Source organism: Anas platyrhynchos, chromosome 5, assembly GCF_047663525.1.
Source record: "Anas platyrhynchos isolate ZD024472 breed Pekin duck chromosome 5, IASCAAS_PekinDuck_T2T, whole genome shotgun sequence".
In the NCBI taxonomy this organism is placed as follows: domain Eukaryota; kingdom Metazoa; phylum Chordata; class Aves; order Anseriformes; family Anatidae; genus Anas; species Anas platyrhynchos.
In genome coordinates, this window is record NC_092591.1 from 34306901 (window position 1) to 34322469 (window position 15569).

Here is a 15569-nt window from a genome sequence, read left to right on the forward strand (position 1 = left end):
AATTTCAGGCTGACATTAAAACAAAATATAGTTTTCTCATATTCTTTGACATTGTCCACTTTTATTACATGTTTTTCTATTGCATTGAATTTGCAATAAATTAAACAACTGTATCTTATTTATCATCACATACAACTTTTACTAGTGCAATAAATTTTGACAGTTATTTTGCTGTTCCACATTCATGCATTCAAAAAACTCATCAATAAGCCCCATATTGCCTAACCTTTGATTTACTGCATATATATATAGATAGATAAACACATGAAAAAAAAATCACAAGCAGTGCAGACCTGCTTAAATAAAGCAAAAGATCTTAATCATCATTAATCTTTTTGATAAGTTTATCCAGGATTGCCACTCAGTGGAGAGGAACTGCAGGTTAAAATAAGTCTTAGTACTTTCCCAAGTCCATATATTCATTCATCAACAGGTCTTGATTCTTCTGCAGGGGAAGAAAAACTGATATAGGCATCTTTTTGAACTCAGGACAGCATTCATTTTTTGTGTTGCTGTTTCTGCTCTATTGCTGAACTCAAAGCCTGAAGAATCAGATGTTTGTTGTTCTGAATGTTGTAGCTGGTCAGTTTCACCAGCTTGTCAAACTGATCCTCTGTGTAGGTAAAGCTGTTTATGCAGTATGGGGAAAAAAGGCTGGAAACATCCACATTGCCCTCTGCCATCTCAGCAGGGCTACGCTCCACACCTGCCAAATCAAGAAAAGTTATTGATAGGACATAGAGATGGTCATACATCCTCCTCTCCAGGTAGGGACCAATGTTGCTCCTCTCTACCCTGACACCCACGTTCCTCCCCATGGGAGCCATGGCAGCTGATGACACTGAAGGGTGGGTGGGTGGTAGGAGGACCAGCTCTGTTCCACAGCTTACCTGGCTCTTTGTATTTTCTGAACGTGTCATTCACCAGTGGGAAAAACACCACTGTTGGTGCCTCTGGGGTCTCTGCATCTTCAAAAATGTAACACTCCTTTAGATTTTTCTTTTCCTCTTCACTCAGGTGGATTTTGGGAAACGGGATTCCCTGTTTTAAGAAGTACTTGGAGGCTTCTTCCAAAGGCTGCATTCAGACAGGGGAAAAGGTCAGAAATCCTGTCCCTCTTCACAATGCACAACACATCCATCAAAGGCACTAAACAAAGATCACGTAGCAGCTTTCACTGCCAATGTTTCTTCTGATCTTTGTCTCTTTCATGAGAAATTAAGTTTTGTTTATCAACAGAGCAAGATTTCAAGACTCCAACTTGCACTCCTGATTGTTGTCCTGCCTCCTCTTTCTCAACCTTTATTTGCAAGATAAATAAGATGTTCATAGCTGTGGGGTAGGGGTGTCACAGTCACTTAGGACACAGAAACATGCCCCTTACTGGAGAAAATCCTGAAATGAGCAGCATGGAGAGGAATTTAAGGTGGTATATTTTTAAAACATCAATTCACAGAAGTACAAAATTTAGTTAATTTGTCATGAAATATTTAAAAGCCTCTAACTGTCCTAGATGCCTTAGATAGTTATATAAAGTGATGTAGGCATCTGGGAGCAAATGTCATATTGACTGAAATATTAACTTAATCTTGGGATGGGTAAAGTCACTTCTGAAAATGGGAATTTTATTCCTGAATCTGGTTGCCATTTATGAAAACTTTAGTCTTCAGGAAGTTCTGTCCTATCTCCATCTGGTACCAGGGATTATTGTTCAGATCATTAGCTATTTTTGTCATGCTTGCTGTTTGAAATAAAGGACAATTATTATTCTCCGTGACTTAGAAAAAAAAATCAAGCTATTGTATAAGAGAGACAAATTACTTGTAATTTGCATGTGGATATCTTTAGGAGGTATCATAATAAATTAAATGAGTTCATCAGTGGTCAATACTGGTCCCAGAGAAACACCCCATACAGAGTACATAGACAGCTGTATTGAGGTTCAAGGAGCACATAGGTATAAGAAGGTAATGCTCACTGATCACAGGCTTAATTAAAATAAAAGATTTAGAAAACTGATACTACTTCTGTTCTTAGGGGACTGGCTGTGGTATATTAGCAATAGTGTGAGACCCAGATATCTAGAAAACTGGAGCTGTACACCAATAATCCTTTTCTCCCAATATCAGTTTCTTCTACATAAATTATTCTGACTCCTTAGGATTTAAAAAGGGTGAAAAGGCAGTTGTCATTACTGAGGAGAATAAAGTGGTCATCGCACCGACGTCTGTGATCCAGAAGAATAATTTAAGTGTAGGACAACATCCACTTTTCTCTCTGGCCTCATGAGTGGTGGGTAGCTTATATCAATGTATCCTGCTGTGTCTGCAAGGCACAGGAACTCTGCTGTTTCTGTCAGCTGGTTGGGGAAATTCTCTAGTACAGTATCTAAAAGGAAATATTTCTTATGATGAGTGATTCTCCAAAGAAGTAATATATTTTCTGTTTGGCTAATAAAAGAGGAAATAATAATGAAATAAATAACTTTTCTATTACTTCTACTCATTACTTTTTCCAAGACACTGCTGTACTCCTGAAGTTGTCTTAACTCAGAAGAGAAAGATCTATCCACAACAAAAAGACAGAGCTCCTTTATGTCTTCTGCAGCTGTCTTTTCATCCCCAACAAGCAGTAGCTGCCCTTCCCCAGAACCAAGGGACTTCTTGGAGTATCTGTTAAACATTTTAATTTTAGTAACAACAGAGCTGTGCCACAATTACAGCTGTTTTGCAAATTCGCTTTTGAAATTTGACTACTTATCTTGAAATTTTTGTTTCCAAAGTGAAGAATTAAGCCTGTTCATCATCTGCCTTCTCTTCACTAACAAATATACCAACCATCTAACCAGAAGAAATTAATATTCAGAAATGGTTACCTTTCCATATATGAAAGCTTTTGCTCTGAAGGTATTCATTGTGCATCTGGAACCCCTTCAGAAAGTTGTAGAACTTTGAAACCATCACTCGCTCAGACAGGACCTCCCGAACAATGCCCATGATACCACATTCAGGAGTGACTAAGTAAGTCTCCAGCTCATGGTTCCTGGCTGGTAGAGAAGGCTCGTCTCCTTCTGATAGGTAGAGGAGATAAACAAGTTATTGTTTTGATAGCATTCTTTGCAATACTTAAAATTGTAATAAACTAATTATATAACTATAGTATACTATAATACCAGCTAAAGTATAGACGATCCTTGTAAGACTTGGTAACATAGAATCAAATAAATATCAGAATAGGAATAAAAAAAAAAACAATGTTCAGTAAAGTATATTCCATTAAAAAAATATAATAATGAGAACAGAAACAAACTTCTTAAAGCTGGAAAAAAGTGATCTATTGTTTGATAGAAGTCATAGGTGGGTTCCCTCTGTGAAAATCAATAGAGGCTAAGAATCCAGGCCAGTTTCTTTCAAAGCTAGTCCAAACTGGCTTTGAAAAAAAAAATGCTGTCAGAAGATTTAGACACCTGGAAAAGAGCAGAAAAAAAGGATTGTGCTAAATGACACCTTATCAGATTGGGAATGAAGGCCAATGACTTTCTATCATCTGTGGCATTTACTGGGGGAAGGGTTCTGCAACACTTCCCTGGAGAAAGTGATGAAAAGTATGTGAACCAGACTCATCAATCATATTTGAACACAGGGAATACAGACAACACCTCTAAATAGGACACAGAGTTCCACATAACTGATATGTCTTTAACAACAAGAACAGACAAAAAAGGTGTGATCTGACAAGGCAGACAGAGAACACAGCACTGAGTTTGTTTCAACATGCAGGTTTCCTGAAAGGCCCCTGGCAAAGATTATCTGCTTAAAACTTTGGTAGTTTTATATTTGGTAGCAAATCAACACTTACAGATTCAGTGCAAGCGTGACCAATGTAAATAACATTGCTATGGATTAATGCAGACATTAGAGAGTAAATTCAAGTAGATAGTGGTCCCCAGGGGACAAAAAACCAAAACAAAATAAAACAAACAAACAAACAAACAAACAAAAAAACACCTTTAAGCTTTACAAAGCTTTCATTAAGAGATTTCCTATATGTATCTGGATGTTATATTCATTTATATATTTGTAAAGCAACAGATAAAGTAGAAAAATAAGTATAACCAACCAACATCAACAGCCCTGTGTTGGGTGCACCTCAGTGAGCACCTTTCTGAAGGATCTGATGAATGCCAGGCATCCAAGAGGTTGTATGAAAATACATTGCTCCACAGGCCTGTGCAGTGATAGAGAAAAGGGGAACTCATTAGAAATACTTAAATGGAAAATATCCCTTTGCTTTTTCCACAGGCTTTAAAACATAACTTCAGCTCTTGCAAGGAGTTTCAAAATGCCACAAGGTTTCTGAACTCTAACCAAAAATGATATTAAGTTCTTTTATAGCAACTCACAGTTTGCCCTCCAGAGGAACCTACATGGTTTTAAACATTGTTCCAGGCCTTCAGCCACCATAATTCATTGTCACATACAGTTATTGCCAATGTTTTGCAAGCCACCTTTTTCTAGCCTGCATATTCCTGTCCTATAAGCATCTCTCAGAAAGTAAAACCATGCCATTTCACATAAAGTAAGAGTCTGGTCTATAAAATATGTCATATACAACTGTATACAGAATTAAAGATTTAGAGTTTGCTCCTGAACAGCCAGGATCCAAGTAGTTAGAGTACAATTTGGGATGGCCTGCAAAGCAGCCCTCTAAAACAACACACCTTCAGTGTCCATTGTACACTTTCTCTTGACACCAGTTGAGTGAGACTAATCTACCTCACATCCCTCTTCTTATTCCCATTGTCCTTAGTCCTTTTCTCACTTTTGTCCTTGCACTTCAGACATTACCTCTCCCTGCAAATTACACCTCACTTTTATCCTTAAATTGCCATGCTTAACTACCAGCATTGTATCCCAAGAGGGCACTTACATTGCATCACTAGGTGGCAACATAGCTCTAACTCTCTACTCTATCCTTCCTAAAGATGCACTTACAGCTTTAGGGTCACCAGCCTAATTAAGGTACTTGGAGCAAGAACCCAGAGCTCAACCCAGACTGGATGTGCAGGGTGTGCTTGCTATGTGGCCACCTTGGGTATGATGATAACACTGTCGTTGCTAAACTGCAATAGAGGCAAGATATTCTCAGAAGGCTTCACAGTCCCACATTGCTCCATGATCTATTTCCTATCTCTGGTTGTCAGCCCAAGGTACTTAACAGAAGAACACATGAAAATGGGAAAACATAAATGGGTCTCTAACCCACTCTCCAGCATCTCATGGTTCTGGATTTGGTACTTGCCTATCTTACAAGTCTTCCTCATGCCCAGGTATTTTCTCATGTTAGTACCAATATGACTCTAGGTTCCTTTTGCATCATACACTGAGGTGCACAACTTCTCTGCACTTCAAATAAGGAATACAACACAATGATGTTGTTTAACTGGGCTTTTCAGTCATAACTAAAGCCTTTCTTACTGGTATTCTTGGTGTCCCGTTGTGTGTCATGCTTATTTACATGTAATGCACCTGTTGTTCAGAGTTAAGAGCAGAAGGACTCTTCTTAGACAACTTCACTCCCATGAACTAGCATACAAAATGGTGTGGTAGAGAATTCTAGCACTGCACAAAATAAAAACAGTAAGAATTGCATAAAACTACAAAGTTGTCCTTCATGTTTTACTGGGAGCAACTCACACATTACTGAAATAAAGATGGCAAAACTCACCACTTTAATCACGCAAGAAAAACTTAAAAGAATATAGAATACTATTAAACTTGCAAAAATATCAATAACATTTGGGAATGCTACTCAGAATTATCACATTATATAACAACTTCAGTATAACAACATTGCTTTTGTTATAGTCTCATTTATAGACAAATTTGGTGTTAATATTCCAGTTTCAAAATATAAATGTTTTCCTTGTGGAACTCTGCTGATGACCTGTTGAACATGCCTTGAAACTTCAAGCATGAGCATTCATAAGAAACACAATAGTGAGAAGTGTTATTTGAAATTTCCTTTTAATTTTTTTTTTTAATAAAGCCTATCTCCAGTGTTCACCTAAAGAATGCATCCCAAAGGTGAGAACAAAATGTCTTACATTATATTTCAGTCCTGCATGTTGCAGAGCACTGTTGCAATATGCAGGGACTGTATAAATTAAGCACTTCTTTAAACAATCCAAAGTTTCTCAAGAGAGCACATCACCTTTCATGAAGCAGATCCGAGACTCGGGGAGCTTCTTCATCAAGCGACCCATGAAAAACTTGCTGCCAAAATCCTCTGCGCGAATGAAGGCACCATATTTTAAGAACCCGACCTCATAAGGTGTGAACTCAACCCATTCTGCAGAGACACCAAATTATTATTTAATTCAAAATCCTTCCCATACTTCCTTGAAGGAAATGCTCTGAAATGGCAGGGAAGCAACTGCAGGACAAACCCTATCAGGCGATCATAGTCTGGCCTTCCTGAGGGTAATGGTATCATTCTGACAGTTTCAGCCACTCACTCAAGTAATTTTTCCCAAACTTGTTCATAAATAAACATAAATAAAGTTTATATCAAAAGGGGTCAGCCTAAGTTACCCCATGTGCAGAGAGAGCTAAGGCTCTGATTTGGGAGTGCTTTAGCTGTTCTAAGGAACCTCCCCCAGATTTCTCCTATCCCACAGGAGCTGGGTTCCTTTCAGAGCCTGGGCACAAAGTCTAAAAATGGAAGATGAAAAGGAACTGGTTATGAACGCTGTGGTTCAGTAGTTCAAGGGGCTGCAGGGCATGCAGTAACTGATAATACAGGTACACTGAGTCCAGATAGAGCTCAGTTTTGCCATCACCTTTAAACTCTGAAAGGCTGTAGTCATCTTTGATGTTGAGGATCATGTAGATAGGTAGGGGATTCTGACCCTGATTCAATGCCTGTCGCTCATCTGAGAGTTTGTGGTTGTTTTTCTGAGAATTGACCAGAAAAAGAGAAAGAGAAAACCAAGAAACCTTGTGACAGTGTATGGGCTTGCAAGATTACAGGAAAATAAATGCCTGTTGCCAGCTACAATTTCTTATTCTCTCCATTCATTTTGAGTCCAAACAATTTCTTTAACCAAAGAACGATCTAAGCATTTACACACCCACAAAGGCTTATTTAATTACAGTTGAACTACAGGATGTTTTGTGGTACAGTGGGCTGTCATTCCTCTCAATAAGTGCATCCATTTTACATGGATTATTTAAGTTCTCACAGGGGTGAACAGAGCAAAAGAAACCAAAGGCAAGACACTAGTATTAGATGGACAGATACATGTATAAGGAGATACAGGTTTCTTGCTCTACTGAGTATCTCTTGGGCTCGTAATTTTATGTTGAGAGGTATGTGAGGTCAAATGCTCTTTGTCAGTCGGCATAAATCATCTGCCTGATAATGCTATCACCTGTCCCTGGAGGTTCATTTTCTGTACAACAGTATTCAGGAGCTGTTATGAAAAACACAGACATGCTACCCCATTGCTTAATGCCTTTTCCAGCAGAAGCCCCCATAAATCAATGCTAGAGATCTGGTATCCTTCTTGCTTCCGCAGATTTAGCTCCCGATCATAATACTTCAAGCTCTCCAGGGAAAAGCAGCTCAGCTTGCATTTGGTCATGTGTCCGCGGACTTCACCAATTGGTCCAAGGAGATCCTTGTGTGACCAGTCAGGGCTCTGATACAAATGTGACAAGGTCCTGGGGAAAAGAAGGAAGAATGTTATCACATTTTTATGCATGCTTTCACTTTCAAGACTTGGATTTAAGGACCACATTAAACAAACTAGCTGAGGCTCATCAAAAGCACTTTTGAGGCACAGTATGTTATAATGAGAAAATATTTTTTGATTTAGAACCTGTAGAAATCTACCATGTATGATTAAATAATTTCTTTCACTTTGTTAAATCCACGTACTAAACTCTGAGTTAACTGTCAAATATTTGGCAGATGGAAATTAAGACAGAGTTGATTTTAAGATAGAGTTGATTTGGGGTAGAAATTGAAAAATCTGGTGTGATAAAAACAACTAAAATGCTTTAAAATGTTTTTCTTATGTGACAATAAAAAAGCTTGAGGCTAAAAAATGTACGCCTTCCTTTACCAAAACAAAGAGAATAAACCTCATACAGCAAGCTGTAGAGTGGATCTCCTTACCATGTTGAGCCAGATGACCCAGTGATGTATGAAATAGCATCTAAAAGATCCAGCTTCTGAAGACCCAGCAGGTTGCCTAACAAAGACGTCAGTGCCCGGGTGCCACCTCCTGTTGTCATGACTGCTACAACTGGTACCTGTTCAAGCATAAACACAGCAGCTGGTAAGCAACAACTTAGTTCTCATGAGCGCATGTAGTCACAGCTAAATGAATCACAGCATTTCTGTTCTCCAAGAAATTCTGACATCTCACCCTTTCCCCAAACTGAGGAGAGAAAGAAGAGATGTTGGTATTTCATACAGAAATTTAAAGAAAATAATGGACAGTTTGGTAGTTTTGACATTTTTCAGCTAAAGGGACTGGGCTTCTAAATTCTTACATGCCAGCTTACTGAAACAGCTCATAGCTTTTTTTCCAAGGCATTTCAATCTTAGGCTGTTTTCCCTTCATGTAACATTATCTCCTGAGGGGTCTATTTTGAGAACCAGAAAAGCTCATCCTCTCTTGTACGTCAAATATAATTTCTGGATTATATTTCCCATACAGTACCTAGAGTTTATAATTGCAGTGATGAACCACAAAGCCTGATTGCATAGAAAACTAAATTATAATACAGGAAGACATTTCTCCAAGTAAAATCCACTGAGAAAACAGGGGCCAAGTGACATTTCCTATACACATTTCCAGGCAATCACATCAAGGAAATACTTAGTGATGCTTCTTTAACCTGATCCAAATTGAGCATTTCAGCTCAAAGCAAATTATTCTGATTTGGGTTTAACTATGAGGAAACATTCCCTTTTCTTGTTGGACAACCCAAAATTAGTAGCTAAAAGTAATTCCCCTAAAAAAAAAAAAAAAAAAAAAAAAAAAAAAAAGTAAAATCTTATTCTTGGACTCCCCACCCACCCTTCAACCCCCCAAACCAATATGCTAATGACAAATAATCTACTGGTATACTGTGTGATGAGTTTGTGTACAGGGACACCATGTTGATGATCTTAAAGATGTGTTCCAGCCTAAATGATTCTGTGCTTTATAGCATCCAAAGACATACTGTCATATCATGCTTAATATGCCTTTGGCACAGATGTTCTGAGCAAAAAGAAAAGCACAGGTGAAAAGAAACCCTCAGAATGAAAAATTCTTAATTTCTGTAGTGCCTGATCACAAGCCATATTCCCTCCCTGAAACACCAACCATCCCCATGCTGGCATGCACATGAACAAATGCAAACCCTAACTCACTGAGTGCTAAATTCTGAGCTATTTTGTGCCTGCTGCCTCCTCTTGTTTTCACCCTAATTTTCTCTAATAAGTGCCATAAAAGACTAAGGTCATTCTAAGAGGGAAAAAAAAAAAAAAAAAAAAAGAAAAAAAAAAGAAATCAAATCGACATTTTGAAAGACTAGAAAATTTATTTTACTTGGATTCCCAACTGGAAAATGTAGTTTGAAATTCAGATTTGTTTCTGAAGGGGCTGTGGCTCTTATGCTCTGAGACTCACTTTTATTTTGCACTTCAAAAGGGAGTTTATGGGATCTAGTTATCCGGACTGATGCACAATTTCTAGACACAATAATCTCAAGTAGGAGAAATGAGAGAAAAATGTTGAATAACATTGTGCTGTTAGAGTAACAGTACAGCTGAAATGGTGACCATTGGAAAGAGCTGGTGATAAGGAACACCACCATTATTCAGTGTCATTTATCATTTCAAGTGTTGGGTATTATCCACTCAAAATCTGACAGTATAAAATGCCCTATCTGAGGCCTTGGTAATTGAAAGCTCAGCTAAAAAAAATAAAAATATCATTCTCCTGGACTAGGATTCACAGATGAAAAAGAAGTAAGGCAGGAAAAAAAAAAAAAAAAAAAATCTTGTTTATATGTGGGGCACTGAACACATCAGTGCTGGTTAAGGAACAATATACAAACAGCTACGGACAACTCATTTCTGTTACACAACACAGTCCAGCCCCATTAGTGCTCCTCATACCTCATGGTCTTGTAGGTCCCGTTCTAAATGAAGTGCTTTTTTCAGAGCAGAAGCCACCAACTTCCTCCGTTTCTGTAGGAAATTTTTCTCCTCCATACATAGATCAAACTCCAAGCGAACATCTAAGTTTCTTGACCTCAGACAGAGTCCACAGTTAAATAGGATATAAAAAGCCTATGTACATGATCACTTCCAATTAAGGTCTCAACCTACGCTTACAAGTCAAACTTTATAATCATGCTTTAAAAAGATGGTATTGTGGCCCCACAAAAGCATACCAGAAAAGACTAAGTTACCAGGATTTGAAGTCTTACAGAAAAAAATAGAAATAGTGCTTTTTTTTCCCCCGCACTGCTTTTCAAGAAGTGTCAAACATAAATATTGCAGTCCATAAACAGATACTATAAACAGTGAAATATTTTAAATTTGTTGCCTGAAGACCTTCATTTTTATATAAACATAAGTATCTTGGACTCTTTACAAGCGAGGAAAATGAGACAAACGTTTTTCTAAACTTGTAGCTCCATGATTTTTTTTATTCAGAAAAGATCTTTTTTTCACAACCACAGAACCCAACTGACTTCTTACCAGTCAGTTGACTTCACATGTAAATTGATCATTTCATCCTGAAAACAAACAAAACAACAATGAAAAAAACACACAACGCAATATAAGTATTGGAGATGATTTTGTGCCCTCTCTTTTCAGTTAGCTTTAAAGGCCTTCACTTATTCTGAGAGCAGTGTTAGAGCCACAAAACTGTAACAATGAGAAATTCCATCCCATTTTTAGAACTTCTCCAAGTCCATTGTATTTTCATTAAAGTTATTTATACTAAAGTTTCAACCATTTTAGATACACAGAGCAGTATACAGTAAAAAAAAACAACATAAGATCTGCCAGTGTGCCCTGCCTTGCCTCATTTTTTGCATATGCATGGACCTGCAAACGTCAACACAAAGACAGGACAAAAATGCAAGGTGTGAGTATCACATATTGTCAGAATCACAGATGTATCTTCACACAAGCCATAAACTGAGAATTGTCTGCTTTATTGTGTGACTTTTAATTAGTAAGTGTTATTTAATCAAGTCCTTTCCTTCAAATAATCACCAAAAGACATCTTAAATAGTATCTTAAAGGAACTCTACCCTTCCTACATTCCTCCACACCCTAGCACAGCCATTTATTATTTTGCATAGTTTTCTAATGTTTGCAGATAATGGAGGCTAGCAGTTAGTTATGTAAACTTCTGCTTCACGGTAGTGTAGTTAACTTACACCCATCGACCTTGGGGCCATAGCTTCTGATTTATTCTAAAGAGGTGGTATCAATCACCTTTGCTACTGCTACTTTCTCCTTGAAGGGAAATGAATCCAGAGGAATGATGAGGGATGCACTGCAATCTCTGTTCTCTTCACATGAGGTACCCTGAAAAATAAAATTTAATGTAGAGAAATATTTAACATATATACCACAAAAAAGTACTGTCACCAACCTATCTTTTTGAATAGGGTTAACATTCAGCAATTTCCAAGTTGGCATCTATTATTTAGGTGTCTTAATGGATACAGCGCTCTTCCAGAGCAGAAGATCATGGAAGATTACTTTTGTTTAAAATACAAATTCTTCCTGTTTGTCTTAGTGAAGTATGGAAAACCATGAGTTTACTGTGCTCACTCGACCTGAAGATCACGTACCAAGCAGAAGGGCGTTTTCTTTTCTGCCAGAGCCATGCGCAGCTCTGGCAGACTGTACTTGATATAATGGAAGATGAGGGGCTTTTTGGGTTGCTGGGCAGAGACCAGTGACAGAGTCTGTCTCTCTTCATATGAGCCCTTCACTGAAAACAAGAAGTCTTTTTCTAAAGAAAATGGATGAAATATATACAGAGAAAATAATGGTTATGATCACAGAAATAGAACATTAAACAGTCATTTAGAAGTTGTTCTTTTTATATACAAGCCATTCAGCAATGCTTAAGAGTTCCTAGACTATCTTTATCCAAACAGGGAATATTACAGGAAACGAATCAAAACAAAAGAAAGAGCTTGTAAAACAGCATTAGCTGTTTTGGAAACTCAAACCTGTAGGAAAACTGGGCAGAATGTAAACTGCTGAGACAGAATAATGTATTTACTTCAATTTTACAGCACTAAGAAGTTTCATGCTCTACTTGCAAGCCCCAGTTTTGATAGATAGTTAGCATAGAACAGACACAGCATGGACACAGACAACCCATCCAACACCTGTGCTTATTACACAATACTATTTACACAATAATATTACACGATATTATAAGATACTGTGTTATTACATCTCAGTTATATCATAGTAGTGTTCCTAAGAGAGAGAGGTAGACCTATACAGAAATGCAGCATGCTTGAAGAGTTGCTTGGAATACTTTTGCTAAGGCCAGTGTTGACCCAAGTCATAACAAAACTAAGGTGATACCCATCCTACTATCATGGGGGCATTTAGGATTCCTGTAAGAACAAAAAAGGGAAATTACTGGATAAGAAAGTGACAAAAAAATAGTTCTGAAATATCCAAATGGTTTATACTTCGCAGAGTTTAAAACCCAGTCACCACATTTCCTTTTTTTGTGTTGCATTTTTTGATGTTAATTAAAAAAAGTCAAACATATTTTTGTTTCTAGTTTAAAGTCTAACCTGAAGCTTCTTTCTTCATCTGTTTATTGTCTACCAGAACTTCCAAGCAGGAAATTTCACGAGACTGCAGAAAGGATGAACAATGAGACAGTTAAATATCCAAAACGAGCAACACCTGAGTCACTTCACAGCTATATATTTCTGGCTACCTAGGTTGCTGGGGTCTGAAAAACAGCCCACCTTGTGTTTGGTAGGCTTGTAAGAGAAAGATTTTGGCACTCTGACAATGTGCTGGGGTTTCAGCTGAAAGAAAAATGGCTGTGGCAGTATGGTCTGTCTCTAGGGACAGGGCTGGGAAGGGAGAGGAGATAACCAAGGAAGGAACAGGAGCATGCTGAGGACTCCTGAAGGTGAATTGATGGAACAGTCAAATCCACATCATCCAGGATACAGATGGCTGTGAGAGAGTCCCTAGAGCAGTTCTCAGAAGGGATGACACAGAGGCAGTAAGCCAATGAAAGAGCACTTCAGGCTTGCCAAGAAGTTTGCTATCAGCTGGTGATAAAGGACGTATCTGTGGGTATCCCCAGTGACTGTGTTCACTCTTTCCAAATACATACTCCTCCACAGAGCCACACAGGCAGACAGCTGCCAGCGTCTGACCCCCTTCACCTCTGTCTCCTTCAGCTCTACCTGCAGTGAGATGTTGGGGCACCTCCCACATTCATCCCTCCCAACACTAGTAGGAAAATGAACAGAAAGAGAAGATAAATAGTTTAAAATTACCACTAATACACCATTATTGACAAGACTTTCAGGAGGAACCGGACTGAAAGACAGAAAAAAAAAATGCTATCAGAACCAATATGTACTAAATACCTCTTTAAATGAACAGCAGGAATAACATTTTCCTTAAAGGTTGTCTCATCTAGCACAGTCTCTAATACACCACTGATTTTTATTTATTGCTGTTTGCAAAGATATCTGAAATATGGTTTCCTTACTTTTTTTTAGTAATGAATAGTAAGAAATATTTAGCACACTTGCTGTAGTTCTTATTATCTTTCTCCCTCCTCCAGGAAATATCAGAATAAATTAGCATCCGGGATGATTCTTGGTAGATAAGGAACAGAGTGTTTTTGCCAATATGCAGCTAACTTGATAAACACCATATGTGGCTATGATACTATTTTAAACTACATTAAACCCTAGCACATGTTTTACAGTTCTTCAGTTCCATATGGATTTTACTCACATGCTCTCTGATGCAAATTCAACCTCCAGCAGCTCTTGTGTCTGTAAAAGATTAATTAATTCTAAGCATTCAAATTAATTTTCTTTCTTGCTAACTATGCTTGTTAATGATTATTTGGGCTCCTGAAATCATAGAATCATAGAATATCCTGAGTTGGAAGGGACCCTTAAGGATCATCAAGTCCAACTCTTGACACCGCACAGGTCTACCCAAAAGTTCAGACCATGATATATATGCTCTTAAGATCTATATATATAGCTCTATAAAGATCTATTAAGATCTATATATATAGCTCTATAAAGATCTATTAAGATCTATATATATAGCTCTTAAGATCTAATTTTCCTGTTTTAGGGTATGCTGAGATGATTGAAAGCAATTGAGTTAGAGTGATTTTGGAAGGTATTCTCCCTCCTCAGACTGCCTGTGCTTGTCCATTAAGTGTTGAGGCAGAGTACAATGATCACACAGGGAATCCCCAGTCCTAAGTCTGCCAGAAGTGTTGGCTTAAAACTGTCTAAAAGCATTGGCTTTTTTGGGTAATGCTATCAGAGGACTGATAGTCTTGGATAGCACTGGGCATTCTTGATTCTTCTGATGGGAAGGGTTCCCATAACAAGGATAATACATTGATCAGCTACTTAACAAGTTTATAGATTTCCAGCCGATATTACCTCTGTGTAAGCTGAATACCAATACTTATCCAATAAGAAAAGCAGTGAAACAGCATATCTACAAAAACATCTAAATTGAACATCCTTGTTGATGTCATCTTATATGTATTCAGACAGACTAAAGCAATGAAATACAGCAGATGGCTATCTACCAGCTTTAACATCTCAGCATGAATCTTTGTGTCATATTTAGGAATGCATGAAAAATGTACAGTCCAGGCTATCAGTTTTTAACTGAGTACTCCAACATCTGTGTCTGCATATGTCAAAACTCGTAAGTGCTGGTCCTAGGAAAAGAAATTGTGACAGAAAAACTTCGCTCAGTGGTGATGGGATCTTCTATCCCCAGCAAAATCTATTAGAGCAACTGATCTATAAGAGCTAGCAAAAACCTTCAGCATGATATCCAACAGAAGGAGCACTTTGCATTCTATTGAACTAGGTTTGAATGGTATTTTTCAGATTAATAAAGTACAAATAAATATGAAATAAACCCTCCCACCTTCAATTGCTTTACAGTAAGTTATTTAGGAGGTAATAGCAAAAGTACGTTCCCTTTCTGTGGCCACGGGTATTTTATTCCTCACCTCTGGATTTAATCGAAATGTCAAGTGAACAGTTTCTCCAAGCTGTATTTTAGCAACATCAAAGAGGACAGTGAAGAGGAGGTCATCTTTAGTGATTGCATTTTCATCATAGACTTTCAGTTCAAGAACATTCTGTGAATAGATGTAGAGGATTAAGAACATTTCAATTTGGAGACCTTATGGAGGAATGAGATGATGTGCTCAGCGATTTAAGGAAGACAGACAACAGGGAGACATGAGAGAGCACGGTCAACTTTTCATC

General features: G+C 37.8%; 1 protein-coding gene across 5 annotated transcripts in view; it reads right to left on the reverse strand.

The window, feature by feature from the left end:
• Positions 1 to 41: 41 nt before the first annotated feature.
• LOC101792932 (cytosolic phospholipase A2 epsilon) overlaps positions 42 to 15569 on the reverse strand; it is a 29479-nt gene continuing 13951 nt past the window's right edge. For 2 of the 5 annotated variants that reach the window (XM_005030433.6, XM_021279171.4), the window contains exons 4-20: positions 15308 to 15439; positions 14047 to 14087; positions 13578 to 13620; positions 12852 to 12915; positions 11880 to 12043; positions 11518 to 11610; positions 10768 to 10805; positions 10180 to 10315; positions 8182 to 8318; positions 7502 to 7724; positions 6842 to 6956; positions 6214 to 6351; positions 4120 to 4227; positions 2876 to 3070; positions 2222 to 2388; positions 891 to 1077; positions 42 to 706 (exon numbers count right to left, since the gene is read on the reverse strand). In XM_005030433.6, the coding sequence (XP_005030490.1) occupies positions 498 to 706; positions 891 to 1077; positions 2222 to 2388; positions 2876 to 3070; positions 4120 to 4227; positions 6214 to 6351; positions 6842 to 6956; positions 7502 to 7724; positions 8182 to 8318; positions 10180 to 10315; positions 10768 to 10805; positions 11518 to 11610; positions 11880 to 12043; positions 12852 to 12915; positions 13578 to 13620; positions 14047 to 14087; positions 15308 to 15439 (2190 nt within the window). In that variant the 3' untranslated portion in view covers positions 42 to 497. Of the gene's footprint in view, positions 707 to 890; positions 1078 to 2195; positions 2389 to 2875; positions 3071 to 4119; positions 4228 to 6213; positions 6352 to 6841; positions 6957 to 7501; positions 7725 to 8181; positions 8319 to 10179; positions 10316 to 10767; positions 10806 to 11517; positions 11611 to 11879; positions 12044 to 12851; positions 12916 to 13577; positions 13621 to 14046; positions 14088 to 15307; positions 15440 to 15569 lie in introns of those variants that run through there. The other 3 variants (XM_021279172.4, XM_005030434.6, XM_072038776.1) reach the window with 3 other exon arrangements.